The sequence below is a fragment of the Fukomys damarensis genome, unplaced genomic scaffold (genome assembly GCF_012274545.1).
Source record: "Fukomys damarensis isolate Sample0158 unplaced genomic scaffold, DMR_v1.0_HiC HiC_scaffold_30, whole genome shotgun sequence".
Taxonomy (NCBI): domain Eukaryota; kingdom Metazoa; phylum Chordata; class Mammalia; order Rodentia; family Bathyergidae; genus Fukomys; species Fukomys damarensis.
The window spans coordinates 25,149,382-25,166,203 of record NW_022900942.1 but is presented as its reverse complement, the minus strand read 5'-3'; the positions used below and the strand labels follow the sequence as shown (position 1 = coordinate 25,166,203).

The following is a 16,822-nucleotide window of genomic DNA, read 5'->3' as shown; positions in this document are numbered from 1 at the left end:
TTATTGCCTACAATAGCTTTTGCTATTCTATGTCTCTTCTTGCTCCAAATGAATTTTTGGATTGTTTTCTCAAGGTCTATGAACTATGCTGCTGGGATTTCAATTGGGATTGCATTGTGAATGCAATTGGGATTGCAATGATTCTATATAGCATTTTTGGAAGTATGGCCATTTTCACTCTGTTGATTCTTTGTACTCAGGTGCAGGGGTTGTCTTTCCATTTTCTGATATCCTCTTCAATTTCTTTTTTCAGAGTGTTGTAGTTTTCAAAGTACAAGTCTTTGATTTCTTTCATTAGCTGGATTCCTAGATATTTCAATTTTTGGATGCTATTGTGAAAGAAATTATTTGCCCCACTTCTCTGTGAGTTTGTTTTTTGTGTACAGGAAAGCTATTGATTTTTTGTGTGTTGACCTTGTATCCAGATAATTTGCTGAATTTCTTTTTCTTTTCTTTTCTTTGTCCTTTTTGGTACCAGGGATGGAATTTGGGTCCTTGGGCTTGTGAGGCAGGCACCAGAACCTCTGAGCTAAATCCTTGGCCCATGCTGAATTTCATTATTAAGTCAAAGGCTTTTGGTGGAATACCTGGGGTCTTCTAGTTAGAGTATCGTGTCACCTGTAAATAATGACAACTTGACTTCTTCATTTCCTATCTTGATTCCTTTTTTTTCTTTCTCTTGTTTAATTGCTGTGGCTAATGTTTCCAAAACTACATTGAACAGGAGTGATGATAGTGGCCATCCTTGTCTTGCTCCTGATTTACTGTGAAGGATTTCAGTTTGTTTGTTTTGTTTGTTTCTTTGTTCCTTTTTGAGACAGGGTCTCATTATGTAGTTGAGACTGACCTGGAACTCAACATGTAGCCCAGGTTGGTATCGAACTCAGTGATCCTCCTGGTTGAGATTATACCACCACACCTGGCCAGATTTCAGTTTTTGACCATTTGATATGGTATTGACTGTTGGTTTTTCATAGATGGTTTTTATCAGATTGAGGTAGAGATCATCTGCTCTGATTTTTTTGGAGGGATTTTATCATAAATGTGTGTTGGATTCTCAAATGTTTTCTCTACATCCATTGAGAGGATCATACAGTTTTTGTCCTTGGCTCTATTAATGTAGTGTATTACATTTTTTGATTTGCATATGGTGAACCATCCCTGCTTCCCTGGGATGATTCCCACTTGGTCAGGGTATATGATTTTCTTAATGATCTCCTGCATTCTATTTTTGAGAGTCTTACTGAAGATTTTTGCATCTACATTCATTAGTGAGACTGACCTATAGTTCTCTTTTTAGGTTGGGTGCTTTTCTCCTTTGGGGAATAAGGTGATGCTTGCTTCCAGGAATGAATTCAGGAGTATTGCTTCCCTTTCAATTTTGTTGAAGAGTTTAAACAGTAGTGGCAGTGGTTCCTTTCTAAATGTCTTGTAGAATCCAGTAGTGAAGCCATTAGGACATGGACTTATCTTTGATGGCAAGTTTTTAATTATATTTTAAATTTCATTTCCTCCAGAAGCAATGTATATTATGTCTCTTTATCCATAATATGCTAAAGTTATATTATCACCTAATAATATGTATTTATTTCCTCAGATGGAGCTCTGTGTTATTTCAGTAAAACTTTCTTGTAATTTATCTGTTAAATACAATCTCTTCATAATTCACTATCTGAAACTTCCATCATTTGGCTCTTGAAACCTCCTGATTTGATTTTCTAATTGCAAACACTTTTCTTGTTATCTATCTTCCTTTTTTACTTAGAATATTTTCTCAAGGATATTCCTTATATCTCCATTGTTATGTTTTAAATTTTCAGAGAATGATTTATTCTTTCCTTTTCTTCTTCACTTTTTTCCAGATATTCATTCAACTGATTTCTTTGACAATAATAATTCTACTCTGTTTTTATAAGCTTTCTACTGTTTTCATAATATTCTCTGTTTCTAATTTTCTTTTGGACCCACTTTCCTATTGAAAGTGTTCCTTATATGGCTAGTAAATAGTTGTGTGTTCCTTCTAGAAGTTTTGAGAACACATGTGGGTCTGCGATTAGAGGAATTAACCCTATGCCCCTAGGTAGCTGATCAGTTTTTGCAGTTGATCATCTTGAAACTTTTTCTCATCCATTTTATTGTTTCTATTCTATTCTGTTCTATCCTATCCTATCCTATCCTATCCTATCCTATCCTCCTATCCTATCCTATTCTTTAGGTCATTTGGAAGTTGTTGGAGAAGGAGAAATGTCTCTTTTGGGCATTCTCAAAGAGTTATAGTTAAGTGTGAATTTTGCTTAATTCCCCAGCCTTCAGTCCCCACCCCCCTTGTTCTGGGGATCGAACTCAGGACCCTGCTCTTGTGAGACAGGCACCAGAGCCACTGAGCTAAATCCCTGGCCCACACTATTGTTTTTAATATGCTTTATCCCTCTAAAACTACCAAAATTAAACTTATAAGGACTCCAAACCCAAATACAGTAAGTCTTCAATTTACGAACAAGTTCCATTCCAGAAGAACAAAAGTCAGCTTCATTCAGAAACGGACAAAGTGAGTCTTACACACAGTGCGTGTTTGAGTCTTATACAGTACACCTGTGAAAGTTCACAGCTTGATTGTTTACAAGATGCATTCTGTTGTATTCTGCCCAGATGTAGGAACGTTGAGGTATAGAGTAGAAGTGAATGATAATTGTCTAGTTTTGTAGGGAGGATTTCTTGGGGTTCAACCTCTCTATCAGCCTTTAATCAATTGCCTGTTTTCACCTCATAGCTTTTGCTCTGTCTGCTGCTTCTGAAACATACTTTTCCAGGGATATTCAGAAGTGTTGCAAATCTATATGTAGACACGTGTCATTCTTTATTAAATAAATTACCATTTCTTCAGTTATTTTCATCTTGCAAATTTAAAAATGTTGTTTACTACTTCTTTTCTTTTTTTTGTTTGCTACTTATTTTCAAGTAAAAATGCAATGGTAGAATTTTAGAAAGGAGAGAGATACATGCTGATAATCACAGAGTGCATCAGGAATTCTTTTTTTTTTTTCCCTCTCATTGAGTTTATTGGCACATTTTAGGTATACATTACAGTTACATTTATCATCGGGATCTTGTACCTTTACATGACAGGTTTTGGTTCTCATTTTGTCCCCTTTTCCCTGCCCTCCCTTCACCCCCTCTCCATTCCCTATTTATAAATGCTTTATTTCCATTTTGTCATATTTTTTAGGAATTCTTTATTGCTCACTCAACAGACTGGCTTTTGCTGTTATTATTTCATTGCAACCTCTTCTGGCAAAGGCAACCAATATTCTCTGTACTGTAAGCCCAGTGTACTTACTTTATTCTTATGTGCTTATTTTGCTTTTTTTATGCCACATCTCTGTAGAACAAAAGAATAGTATAGTTATGTTTCTTTGACTTTATCAGATGAATTGCTTTTTAAAAATTGATAATAAGTACTACAATTTAACTTTATCCACTTCCTTATCTTTTCCAACATTCTTAATGCCTTTGTGTAGAGCCACATTTCTAGAAAAATATTTGTATTTCAGTTTGGCCTGAAAAATATCCTTTAATATTACTTGTAGTACATTAACAAATTTTTTTCTTTGTGATATAGAGTGTAATATAGAATTCTAGTTTAATGGTTTTTTTCTTTACTTTCTTTCATCATTTTAAAGAAGTCTTATTTTTTAGTTCCTTGTATATGTCTTTTGTTTCCTGATTGCTTTAAACTTTTTAAAATTGTTATTTGTTTTCAGCAATTTGATACATGTTTACTAGTGTGGTTTTTCTTCTGTTTATATAATTAAGGAGTCGTTGAGCTTTATGAACTCTCTGGGTTTCCAGTATTCATCAAATTTGGATTGCTTTTTACTTATTATTTCTTGAAAATTTTCTTTTCTTTTATTTTTTTCCTCATTGAGTTTATTGGTACATTTTAGGTATACAGTACAGTTACATTCATCATTGGGATCTTGTACCTCTACATGACAGGTCTTGGTTCTCATTTTTTCCCCTTACCCCTGCCTTCCCTTCACCCCTCCTCCCCTCCCATTTACAAACATTTTATTTCCATTTTTTCATTTTCTCCTATTTTTTCTTTCCCTTATTACATTTCCCCTACCCTTCTCACCTTCCCTACACCTTTAGCCCTTTTCTTCTTATTTCACATTGTCAATTATCTCATTAAGATCTTATGTACCATTATAGTTTGTTCACACCAGAGTTTTATATTTGAATGTTTTCTTTCCCTTCTTTCCTCTGCAATGCCAATCATGTATATATTAAACTCCATTATTTTATAGCACATGCCACTAGACTCTGAAAAAAATTTTTTCAGTGTTTTTTTTTTTTGCCCCTTTATTTCATTTTTGGTCCTTTTTGAATTGTTTTTTTCATATTCATTAGCCTTTTTTGTTTTTTTTTTTTTGCTTTGTAACATTTAAACTTGTATGTTTTTCCAGCCCTAGAAATTCTATTTGGTTGTTTCCATTTCTCTTTTGATTATGTTTAGATTTCTTCAAATCCTTGAATATATTTGTAATAGATTTGTTAACATCCTTATAATAGTGATTTCACCATTTTTGTGTTCTTTGCATACTCAAAAAAATTTTAGTAGGTACTGGACACCGTAAATTTTGTATTATTTGGAATGTTAATTATTTTTCCCAGAGTCCTGAGTTTTGCTTTGATAGGCAGTTAACTTACTTGTGGGGCAAGTTTATTCTTTTAAATCTTGTTTTTAAGCACTCTTAGGATCTATGGCTCATTTCAGTCTTACTCCTAACTTGTGCTCCTTTTGGCTCTGAGATCTCTACTGAATGCTCCATGTATCAATTTGTTCTGTCTACCTCCCATGTGACAGGCACAATAGTATCTGTCCATGTTTAAACTTTGGGTATTGTTCTGTTTACTCAGGATTTTTTCCTCTGTACATATTCTTGGACTGATAAATGAAGTCTCACTCCAAGCATTATAGTTTCATATTTAGCATACAGTTATATTTTATACTAATTTTGAAAAATAATCAAATATTAAGAGTATATAATATATATTTTTAACACTACCATGTGCTAATACCTCTGTGTTAGCAATAGATAATTTGGTATATACATTCTAGTTATTTCTTTCTACAAGTTATTCCATCTATTCTGGTCACTGAATTTTCTAAATGAAATTTTCTTACACATATTATCCTGGGACACATTAGATTTTATAAACTATTGAGATATCTTTTCTTGACTATGCATAGACATGTGCTTCTTTATAGCCTTAAGACAGAAAGAAATTCATGTCAATTGCCATGATCTGGATAGAACTGGAGTGGAATAAGCCAGGCCCAGAAAAACAAATATAGTGTAATCTCACTTACATGTAAAATCTAAAAAATATTGATCTCATAGATGAGAGAATAGAAAGCTGATTACCAAAGGCAGGGGAGAGTGGAAGAATAAGAAAGGAAAAGATGTTGATCAAAGTATGTGAAGTACCAGATAAGGTAAATAAATTTTAGTGACCTACTGTATTGCATGATGACCATAGTTAATAATGACATATCTATATTTCATAATCGCCAAAAGAGTAGATTTCTACATTATTACAAAAGTGATAAACTGATGAAGTTCTGGATGTATTACTTAGCTTAATTGATTTTTTCTGCAATGTATACAAATATAAAAACATCATGTTGCACCCTATAACTAAATACAATTAATGTTTGTCAATAAAAATGAATGAATAAATTATACATAAATGAATACATTTATTTTTTATACACATAGCATTTGTATCTGGCAAACTACATTATTGCTATATATATGTGGCACCTTCCAGTCTTCTTTGTTCTTATCTTCATATGACAAATCCAGATAGTCATTGAATAAAACAAAAACAAAAACAAAAACAAACCAAAAAAACAAGACTGAAAACTCTCTTTTCCCCCATCCCCAAAAGATTGTGTATCAGGCTCACACATGGCTGCATTTTCCTGGAAGAACGGATGTTTTTGCTTTGCCCAGGTGTATGAATATTGTATCTGAAGAAAGCAAAAGCAGAACTGCAATATAAAATAAGAAATTAGAAGGCTGGATGAAAATAACTGATATAAAGATTATGAGTCACTTTTTAAAAATACAGACAATCGAGTGTAATTTTTGGTTTCTTTTTTGGCCAGTCTAATGGTCAAAAATATTTTAAAATTTTAATTATTAAAATATTATTTATTTTTCATTAACATAAATTGTTAAAAGTTTTAAACATTTATTAAAGTTATATTTATAATTACTTCACTCATATTTGCAATGATCATTTTTTGGTTTGCTTAATGGCCCACTCCTTTCTTTCTTCCTCCTTTTTTCTTTTTTTTTGTGGTACTGGGGATTGAATATAGGTCCTGAGTTACACGGCAGTCCCTTAATGGCCATTACATTTTTTCTATTTTTTATTTGTACTCTTCACTGTACCTTTAAGTTTTGATGATTTGAGTAGTCTAGGAAGAACTGAATGAATAACAATTACGTGACCTGATGTATCATTTTAATCCTCAGTTCTTAAAATACAAAAAAAAAATCCATCCCAAATACAAGTGTCTTTACAAGATGCGAGTCTTGTAAGACATTGTGTTGAGACCTTGTTCGCTTTATTCACTGGATCTGGTGCTATATGACTTCTGCCTCTACACCAAAGTCAAAAAGACTATGAAAGATAGACATTTTTAATCAATTCAAACATCAAAGCAGCCACAAGGGCACAGCTAAAGATCTGAATGAGAGACGACTTCCAGAACTGTTTCAGAAACAATGGGATATATCTGTTTGAAGTGAAGGGGAGTGTTTTGAGAAATATTGGCAAGGTGCTTTTTACTGTAATGTATTTTTTAAAATTACACTTTCAATGTGTTTTTATTATACTTTTTATATTTCATTCAGAGTACTAGATTAAGTTGTTTCCATGGGTACTATTGAGCTGTCTTCCTGGTTTACATGAATGGGAACACTTGAGATTTTTCTTAATTTTCCCAGGCTCCTACTGATTAATTAGCATAAATGTTTTGTTTCTGTTCAGACTAGTTTACACATAATGTTATGAAATTCAACTTGGAATTGTTGATCACCGTTAGTCTATATGTTAAAATCATTCTTTAAAATGTAAGCTTTGCAAAAAACATGGGGACTTTTGAGAAAAGAAATATATCACTAAAAGAATACAGATATCTAAATGGCAGTTTAATTCTTTCTATGTAGAAGATCATTTAGAAAAGTCTCAATAAACCTAGGAAGTTGAAATCATTAACACTGAAATTCAAGAATCAATACTGCTTTTTAAATTAATATTTAATGTTCAAGTGAAGTATGTTTCCTGAGATAATTTAGAATATTGGCATGAATACTTAGAGTCTATTTAGAAAGTCATTCAGTAGGATGGTATAGTTAGTATTTCATTTTGTCTTAGCAAAATGAAGAGATTAAGTTTGGAAGATTGGTTTCTGGTCTGGGGTCAAATCTTTGTCTGACAGTTGTTAGATTTACTTCATAGGGCAAATTCTCTAAGGTTTACGGAAAATAGTTTCTGTAGATATTTGGTTCAAATTATGTATCTAAATAATGTGAATGGTGAATTACAAAGAACAAAACAAAACAAAGCATAACTTTTTTCAAACCTACAGATCAAGCTAACAAAATACAGATATCATATATTCAATCCCCTCCAAACCACAAAGAACAATGTATTTTTTATTATACTCTATGGTTGTGATTTTTCTCTTTTCAATATGGATGAACAAAAAGATTGAAAATGTCTGTGGAAAAATTAAAGTGAAATGAAAGATGAATCACATGCCTGTGAAAACCAGATATTCCCACAAAGCTCAAATTATTTTCTCTGTTCTTTGTGTGTTTAGAATGCTCTCTTTCATGTTATTGTTAAAAACAATTTCTCAAAGATGAAAAGAAATTCTCCCAGATGAGATCACTGAGTTATTAAAACAGTAGAAGTCAAATCTCACAAAACAAACATATCAGTATGTCTTCTGGGTGTTTATTCAGTTAACCTAGCTTTATGTTTCAAAGCTTTAGTTATTTACTCCATCTTCATGTTTATCTTCAATTTGAATCCAAATAATCAGAAAGTATGTGAAAAGAAAGTCTAACAAATACAGCCTCATTGAAAGGAATGACTTAGTTCTTTGGAATTTAGTGTAACAAATCACTATATTTGAGGTGTAAAGAATTGATTGGGTACCATGAAATGTATAAGAAATCAAATGATATTTTTTTCTTATCTTCAAAGTTCATAGACTCCAAGAGCCAGAGTATCAAAATAGCTAAAGTAAAAATAACATAATACTACGTAATAATTGTAGTCACATTTTTATATTGAATAACATGTTGTTGAAATTCAATGCATCATTTAAATGCATCCTTTCAAACTAAAAACCAATGCTCAATGTAGTTTTTATATATTTTTAAGTCTATTTGTGTCATGCATAGACTTTTTTCACCAAAATTTTTCTTAAATTTAAATATGGACTATATATTTCTAATGAAATTTAGCATCCTAACTGAGATGCATAGTTAAGATGATAACACTTATGAGATTAAATTCAACCTACCTATATAGGATAATTTTACCTATTTCATTTTACTTTTAAAATTTTATTTATAGAAACATTTAAATGTACAGGTATGATTTACATATAGTTTTATTAGAGAGCACCGACTTAAGAAATAGCAGAGTCACAGGATAGAAGAAACCCAAGTCTTTGGATGACTTCATGGAGCAGAATGGTGTGATAACCCTTAGCTATATACAGTGTCATGTGAGACTTCTGTGTAGTGGAGAAATTAATTTTTTAATTGTCTCAAGTTACTCTTTGATAACTGGTAAAATAACCACACACTATTTTAACTACTAAACCACTTCATATAGCTGTTGGAAGGATTAAAAGAGTTTAATAGTTTAATCCATCAATGGTTTAGATTGGAACCTGCCACATAAAGTCTTGATGCCTGTAAGTTATTTTTATTATATCTCCAAAATGAACAAGATTCATTTTATTGTTGATTTCTATATTATTTTTATGTATTTTTATTTTATACTACCATTCCATAATTTAATTTAATGTATTTAAACTGAAATTCATTTTGCTGGTTGCCATATCCCTATCTCTACAATACCTATTGATCTTGTACATAATAAAAAAACTTTGGCACCAAGTTTTACAAAGACAGTACTTTCAAACACCATCCCTTCACTATAGTTTCCACAACCATAAGGAAAGTACAGTCATATCATTCCAAAGTTCAAACTTTCATTGCGCTTCTCTTGCTCTAAAGATGAATGTCAGATATGCTCATGTGCCATTCCCATCCTCCAGAGTAATTTTTCCCTGTTGGTTTTTGGAGATGTCCCAAAGTCTGGCTATTTTATTTTCTCACTTGGTATCTGAAGACTTTTTGTATTTGTTTGGTTCCTCAATGAATATGCTTCTCTTTTCTCATCCTGCATAAAGTTCTTTATTCACATTTCAGCTCAGGATCAGGCACTTCAAGGAGCCTCAGATGGCCTTCCAGACCACATTTGCTCTGCTGGTAGATGCACTCAGAGGATATTGGTAAGGGCCTCCTCCATCATCTTGTCCCTTTCCTGTAACAGAAGCTATGACTGCAATCATATTACAAATGTAGCACCTTTCACATGATTAACCTATGACTTTTTCTTTTACCTCTTTTTTTGTTGTTGCATTTCCTCAAGTGCAATACTGTTTGTTTTATACCTTCACTTTGACCTCAAGGCAGAACTTCTAATAATGCAGTAGACTGAAACATAAAATATTAAAAAATTGACAAATATTTGGTGAAATAATTCAGAAGGAAATAAAATAACTTTAGTATATCTGGGTATGGTGACACATGCCTGTAATACTAATACTCAGGAGACTGAGGCAGGAGGATCACCTGAGTTTGAGGCCAGCCTGGGCTACATAGTGAGTTCAAAGCCAGCCTAAACTATAATGAGAGGCCTCCTTTCAAAAAAAAGAAAACTATCCCCCCAAAATTTAAGTTCAGCAGAGTGTAAACATTGATAAGAAACTATATATGGGATTACTAACATGTGGCTTGCACCCTGGAAACCAGAAGTCATGGTAGTGTTGAAGAAAATAGCACCTACTTACTAGTTGGAACTACCATTTATTAGCTGTGTGATTCCTGAAAAAATAAGGTAGGACCAGCTTTCACATTCATCTGTGAAATGAAGAAAGTAAAAACAGTATATCTTAGAAGACTATAGGAGGAATTAAATAAGTTAACACAAATCTAATTTAGAAGGATGTTTGGCACAGAATATATTCTTAGTGGATATGTGTCATGAATAGGCTTTAGATTAGAAAAAAAAGGAAAGAACACATTTAAAGGATATGAAATTGTGTGAAATGTGGTACAAGGCAGTAAACAGAAAGTAAAGTGCATGAAAAGTTGAGTGAACCTTCTTCTGAGATGCAGAAATGTTCTGTAGATGAGTCTTAGGAAGTAAAGCAAGTAAAAGGTCACCCTAAAGAATTAGCTGGGGGAGGAGGGGGTGAAGGGAGGGCAGGGACAAGGGGAAAAAATGAGAACCAAGACCTGTCATGTGAAGGCACAGGATCCCAGTAATGAATGTAACTATATTGTATACTTAGATTGTACCAATAAACTCAATTAAAAAAAAAAAGAGTTAGCTGGGTAGTGGATAAGAAGCCACTAAATGGTCAAGATAGTGACACATTCAAAACTGGTTTTTGCAGGTTTTACTTTTGTTTTGAGGATCATTTTTGTCAAATAATAGAATGACTAAAACATTACTATAGGTACTTTAAAGGACCTATTTCTTTTGATAGCACAAATCCACAAATAGAATTTATTACAATGCATACTGAATTTGTAGGAAAACTGAGGTAGAGGGAGACATGATACAGAATAAGGCAATATTAATACTTGATTAATAAAACTTATACTATAGGTCAGCATATGAAAATCTTTTAACATTGCAAAATAAAGATCCAACAGGGAAACTCTATGAACAGTACAATTATTATCAATCCCAACAGGAAGTCCTCAGTCATTTTTTTTAGTCTCATCCAATATAGGCTAAAGGAATGCTGTCATGTTCTATGCCAATACATGTTCTGATTGATTTCAAGCTCAATTTATGTGTTTTACAAATAGGAAAATGGATACATATTGCGGTTATACTCCTAAGTGAAATAAATAAGTCACACATGTGTAAATACCGAATAGTTTCTCTGGTGTGAATAAACTGTAATAGTACCTAAGATCCTAATGATATAATGGACAATGTGAAATAGGAAGAAAGGGGCTAAAGATGTAGGGAAAGTGGGAAGGGTAGGGGAAAACTAATAAGGGAAAAGAAAAATATGAGAAAATGAAGGAATGGAAATGAAGTGTTTGTAAAGTGGGAGGGAAGGAGGGATGAAGGGAGGGCAGGGAAAAGGGGAAAAATGAGAACCAAGACCGGTCATGTAAAGGTACGAGATCTCAGTGATGAATGTAACTGTATTATGTACCTAAAATGTACCAACAAACTCAGTCAGGAAAAAAATAGGCTAAAATAAAAATAATTTTCCCCTGGGCCTTGATCATGTCAGTTTCTTGCTCAGTATATCTCTGAATAAGGATTGAATGAAGAAGAGGTAAAGCATGAAGAGAAGGAAGTGAAATAAAAGCTGGAGTGTGCTTTGTGACTCAAGATTTGAGTCCTCAGAATTGAGCTGTGTCTGATGGAACACAGAACACTGGTGGCTACCGTGTATGAGATGGACCAGGATGAGGAAAGGGAGATCAGGAATCGTGGAGGGTAGGGTCTCCTCAGAGCTGAAAGTAAGGATTAACTTCCAGACAGTATGTACAATGAAGGAACATGGTTGAGCTTGTTAACCAAGAGGAGCAGCTGTCCAGAAGCCATGAGGAACACTACATTTTTTCTAAATAAAGATCATAGGATGATTTCCCTCAGCAGACATAACTTGTTAAAATACAGAAGCTGTGCTGACTGTTGGAGGGACAAAATAGCTATAGACTCCTTGACATTTTTCTTCTCAATTTTCGTACTATTATGCTATTTCCATAATCATATATCAGCACCACTGAGAGCAATGAGGAAAACAAAGGAGGAAGTAGTCTCAAATCACCAAGTATGTCCTGTGTGTTTGCCAGACTCTACAGAATGCCTTTATGAAAGAGGAGTTGCAATAAATGGGCCATATACGGACAAAATTTATCAATGTTTTTGACAATGCACAATGGTTTTCTGTCACTTGAGTGTCTTAGTTCCTTTTCTCTCCTTGCTAAGACAAAATACCAGACACCCAAAGTTAAAGAGGGAAAGGTGTATTTGGCTTACAGTTCTTAGAGGTTTCAGTCCATAATAGGCTGGCTCATAGACAGAGTGACACATCACAGATGGGCGTTGTAGTGGAGAGACAGTTCATGGAGCCAGCAGGTAGCAAAAGCAACAAGAGACCTTGACAGTGTCTTTCTGCCCCTTTAATCCCATCCAGACTAACGGGGTTAGCATGGTGCCAAAGCAATCACTCATGGGTAGTGGTTTAGTAATCACGTGCTTAATCCCAGCATTATGCGTTCCAGATTCAGCCACCTCTGGAAAAGAAAGCTCCACCTCATCCATATGAGACTTTGGGGAGACGTCTAAATACAAGCATAATGTAGAGCGAATTAAGAAATACTTAATTTGCTTATAAATTGCACCTAATGTTGTAGCTGATGTGTTACCAGATGCTTTTATTATGTAAATCAGCGATCTTTTGTTAAGCATTGTTAGCAGGCTTAAAACTAGTATAAGGATAATGCTGACCTGTACATTACCTAATTGTTGGAAACTCCACAGACAACTTGATTATTGATATGTTTTATTAAAATGTCTACCTGATTTCCAACGGATGGGCAAATGGGCTGTTTCCAAGATTTAGCTATTACAAACTGTGCCGCTATAATCAGCGATCTTTTGTTAAGCATTGTTAGCAGGCTTAAAACTAGTATAAGGATAATGCTGACCTGTACATTACCTAATTGTTGGAAACTCCACAGACAACTTGATTATTGATATGTTTTATTAAAATGTCTACCTGATTTCCAACGGATGGGCAAATGGGCTGTTTCCAAGATTTAGCTATTACAAACTGTGCCGCTATAAACATGGGTGCACATACTTCTCTGTGATATGATTCTTTTAGTTCTCTTGGAAAGATACCCAGCAGAGGGATGGCTGGGTCAAATGGAACCTCCAGTCCAAGCTCTTTGAGGTATCTCCATATTGATTTCCATAGTGGTTGCACCAGTCTGCACTCCCACCAACAATGGAGAAGGGTTCCTTTCTCCTCACAACTCCGCCAACATTTGTTATTGTGTGATTTCTTGATAGCAGCCATTCTTTGTGGGGTGAGGTGGAATCTCAGTGTTGTTTTCATCTGCATGTCTCAAATGACCAGTGAGGTGGAACATTTTTTCATATATTTACTTGCTGCTTTTACTTCTTTGTCTGAGAAATGTCTTCATTTCAGATGCCCATTTTTGAATCAGGTCTTTATATTTGGTGGGGGCTGATTGTTTTGAGTTCTTTATATATTCTTGAAAACAGTCCTTTGTCTGAGGAACAGCTGGTAAAAATTTTTTCCCACATTGTAGATTGTCTCTTAGTTCTGCTGATGGTTTCGTTTGAAGTACAGAAGCTTTTTAATAAGATGAGATCCCAGTTGTTGATTCTATCTGCTAGTTCCCGTGCTACTGAGGATTTGTTTATAAAGTCTTTTCCTATGCCAGTGTCTTCAAGAGTTCTGCCTAACTTACCATCCAGCAAGTTTAATATTTCTGTCTTAATATTTAGATCTTTAATCCACTTGGATTTTAATTTAGTGCATGGTGAAAGATAAGGGTCCAGTTTTAATCTGTGGCAGGTTGAAATCCAGTTGAAATCCAACACCATTTATTAAAGAGGCTGTCTTTCCCCCACTGAGGATGGTCAGTCAGCTCCTTTGTCAAAGATGAGGTAGCTGAGTACATCTGGGTTTGTCTTTGTGTCTTCCAGTTTGTTCAACTGATCCTCAGGTCTGTTTGTTTGCAGGACCCCACTGTTTTTATCACAGTAGCTTTGTAATATAGTTTCAAATTGGGAATTGTTATACCTGTTGCCATGTGTCTGTTGCCTAAAATGGCTTTTGCTATTCTAGGTCTTTTATGCTTCCAAATGAATTTTTGGATTCTTTTTTCTAGTTCTGTGAAATATAGTGTTGGAATTTCAATTGGCATTGCATTGAATGTGTATAGCAGTTTTGGTAGTACGGCCATCTTCACTATATTGATTCTTCCTACCCAGAAGCAGGGAATATCTTTCCATGTTTTTATATCCTCTTCAATTTCTTTTTTCAGAGTGCTGTAGTTTTCAGCGTAGAGGTCTTTTGCTTCTTTTGTTACATTGATTCCTAGATACTTCATTTTTTTGGATGCTATGCATTGAATGTGTATAGCAGTTTTGGTAGTACGGCCATCTTCACTATATTGATTCTTCCTACCCAGAAGCAGGGAATATCTTTCCATGTTTTTATATCCTCTTCAATTTCTTTTTTCAGAGTGCTGTAGTTTTCAGCGTAGAGGTCTTTTGCTTCTTTTGTTACATTGATTCCTAGATACTTCATTTTTTTGGATGCTATTGTAAAAGGAAGATCCCCGGTGTGAATAATCTGCAATAATGCATAAGATCCTAATAAGATTACTGTCATTTAGAAATGGGAAGAAAGGAGCTAAAGGTGTAGGGAAGGTGGGATGGATAGGGGAAGAGTAAAATGGGAAAAGAAAAAAATGTAAGATAATGAAAAGATGAAAATAAAGTGTTTGTAGATGGAGAGGGGAGGAGGGGGTGAAGGGAGGGCAGAGGTAAGGGGAAAAAATGAGAATCAAGATTTGTCATGGAGAGGTACAAGATCCCAACAATGAATGTAACTGTACTGTATCCCTAAAATGTACCAATAAACTTAATTAAAGCTGGAAAAAAAATGTCTACCTGAAATGGGGCTCTCATGTCCTCATCATAATGTATTCTTGGATGATTTTACATTTTAGGGTTTTTAATGTAAATGCATAAAGTAATTCCTTATAAATTATATTGTTAATACATGCATGCATTTTTTTCATTTCTGCTGTACAATACCTAACACTTCACCTCAAACATAAAAATAATGATCATCAAGAAGTTGAAACCTATACATTTTTAACATTAAACCATACTTTTAAATATACACTAAAGCAAGTGATGTTTAAAGACAAACATAGTATAACCCTCTCTGTTAATTCTCCAAACAAACAAAAGCTTTGTGTCCCTGCCCATTGTTCAAGTAAAGAGATCCTCCCATTATTTGTTAATTTCCTTGCAATCAAAGAAAGTACTTGAAAGGAGTCTGTACTATAAATATGGCAGTCACAACTCTCTAACTATCAAGTGTGTGAGAATACTTCTCTGGCTCAAAGTTTTCTTTTGAAGTAGAAAATTTTTTTTTCATAGCACATGGATTTTAAAGGATATGGATACAGCCTGACACGTAAGTTAAATTTTTTTGAAAATAAATGGGAATTATTATTAACTGAGTAAATACATATTTATTAGAAGTTTGAGGGGAATTTTGCTAATTACTAAGAACCACAGACTGTCAAATAATAGTGTTATTTATTTCATGTTATTAATAATAAAATATTTTAACAAATATTAGCAATCTTGTGAACCTCAAACAACTATTGTGTTAACAAATATAAATACGTCTAGCATAGTTTTAATTGTAGATTCAATTTGTAGTTAAACTACTAATGGACTATAATTCTTATGCTAATATGTAAAATGTGTTGTCTTCTACACAATTTATTTTTATGATTTCTGTAATATGTCTTCATGTACAGGGTTTTACAAATTTAACTTTTTCTTGTGATTTCATTTCTAGGATTATTTAAATGAAGTGATACTACTAAAACTTCAGTCACTTTAGAATTCATTTTACATTTTATAGCTGAGAAACTTTAAAATTTCCTTCAAAAGTTATATGATGAAATAAACTAATATATGTCTACTGGAGTTAATGTGTAATATGGTAATTTAAGTATAATGCATGCTGTATAAATTAGTCCGCATTACTGTAATTTGTTATTTTCTATTATGCATGAGTTCTTTAAATATCAAAAATTTTGTTCATTATAACAAAGATATCATAAAATATTTTCATCTTACACATAAACATTTAAAACACTTAAACATTGTATTAGTGCTTAAAAATGAACTAATTTTGCTACAGTCATATAGATGAAATTTCTAAAAAGGAAGGGAATGTGTTTCAATTTAAGAAAAATCTATCAGGACTGGAAGCAATTAACTACAAACTGCCAACATAAAATCAAAACTACAAAATTAATCCATAAATTATTTCTAGATTACTTTATATTTTATACAATTCTATGCATAATCCCCTTGATTTTATGAACTATATTTTGTAAGTTCTTTTGCCCCCCCAAAAAAATTTCTCAGAAAAATAAAAATATACTTATGGATGTCTTGTTTGCTTGATTGGATGTTTGGTTCAATATCTTTTTTAAGGATGATTTCAGGACTTATTAATTTTAAATATTAATTTTTAAAGAGGATACCTTACTGGTATTTGTAGTCAAACAGGTCTGTGTATAAGTCCAAGATATAACATGTAATGTTATTTTTGTTAATAAGCCTATTATCTATATCCTGACCTGTGTCATGGGGACCAAACAGGACAATA

At 33.3% G+C, this 16,822-nt stretch overlaps 1 protein-coding gene across 1 annotated transcript in view; it reads left to right on the top strand.

Moving 5' to 3' along the window:
• Positions 1 to 9,586: 9,586 nt before the first annotated feature.
• LOC104847831 (glutamate decarboxylase 1) overlaps positions 9,587 to 16,822 on the top strand; it is a 29,275-nt gene continuing 22,039 nt past the window's right edge. The window contains exon 1 of the mRNA XM_010603385.2: positions 9,587 to 9,613. Coding sequence (XP_010601687.1) covers positions 9,595 to 9,613 — 19 coding nt within the window. The 5' untranslated portion in view covers positions 9,587 to 9,594. The remainder of the gene's footprint in view (positions 9,614 to 16,822) is intronic.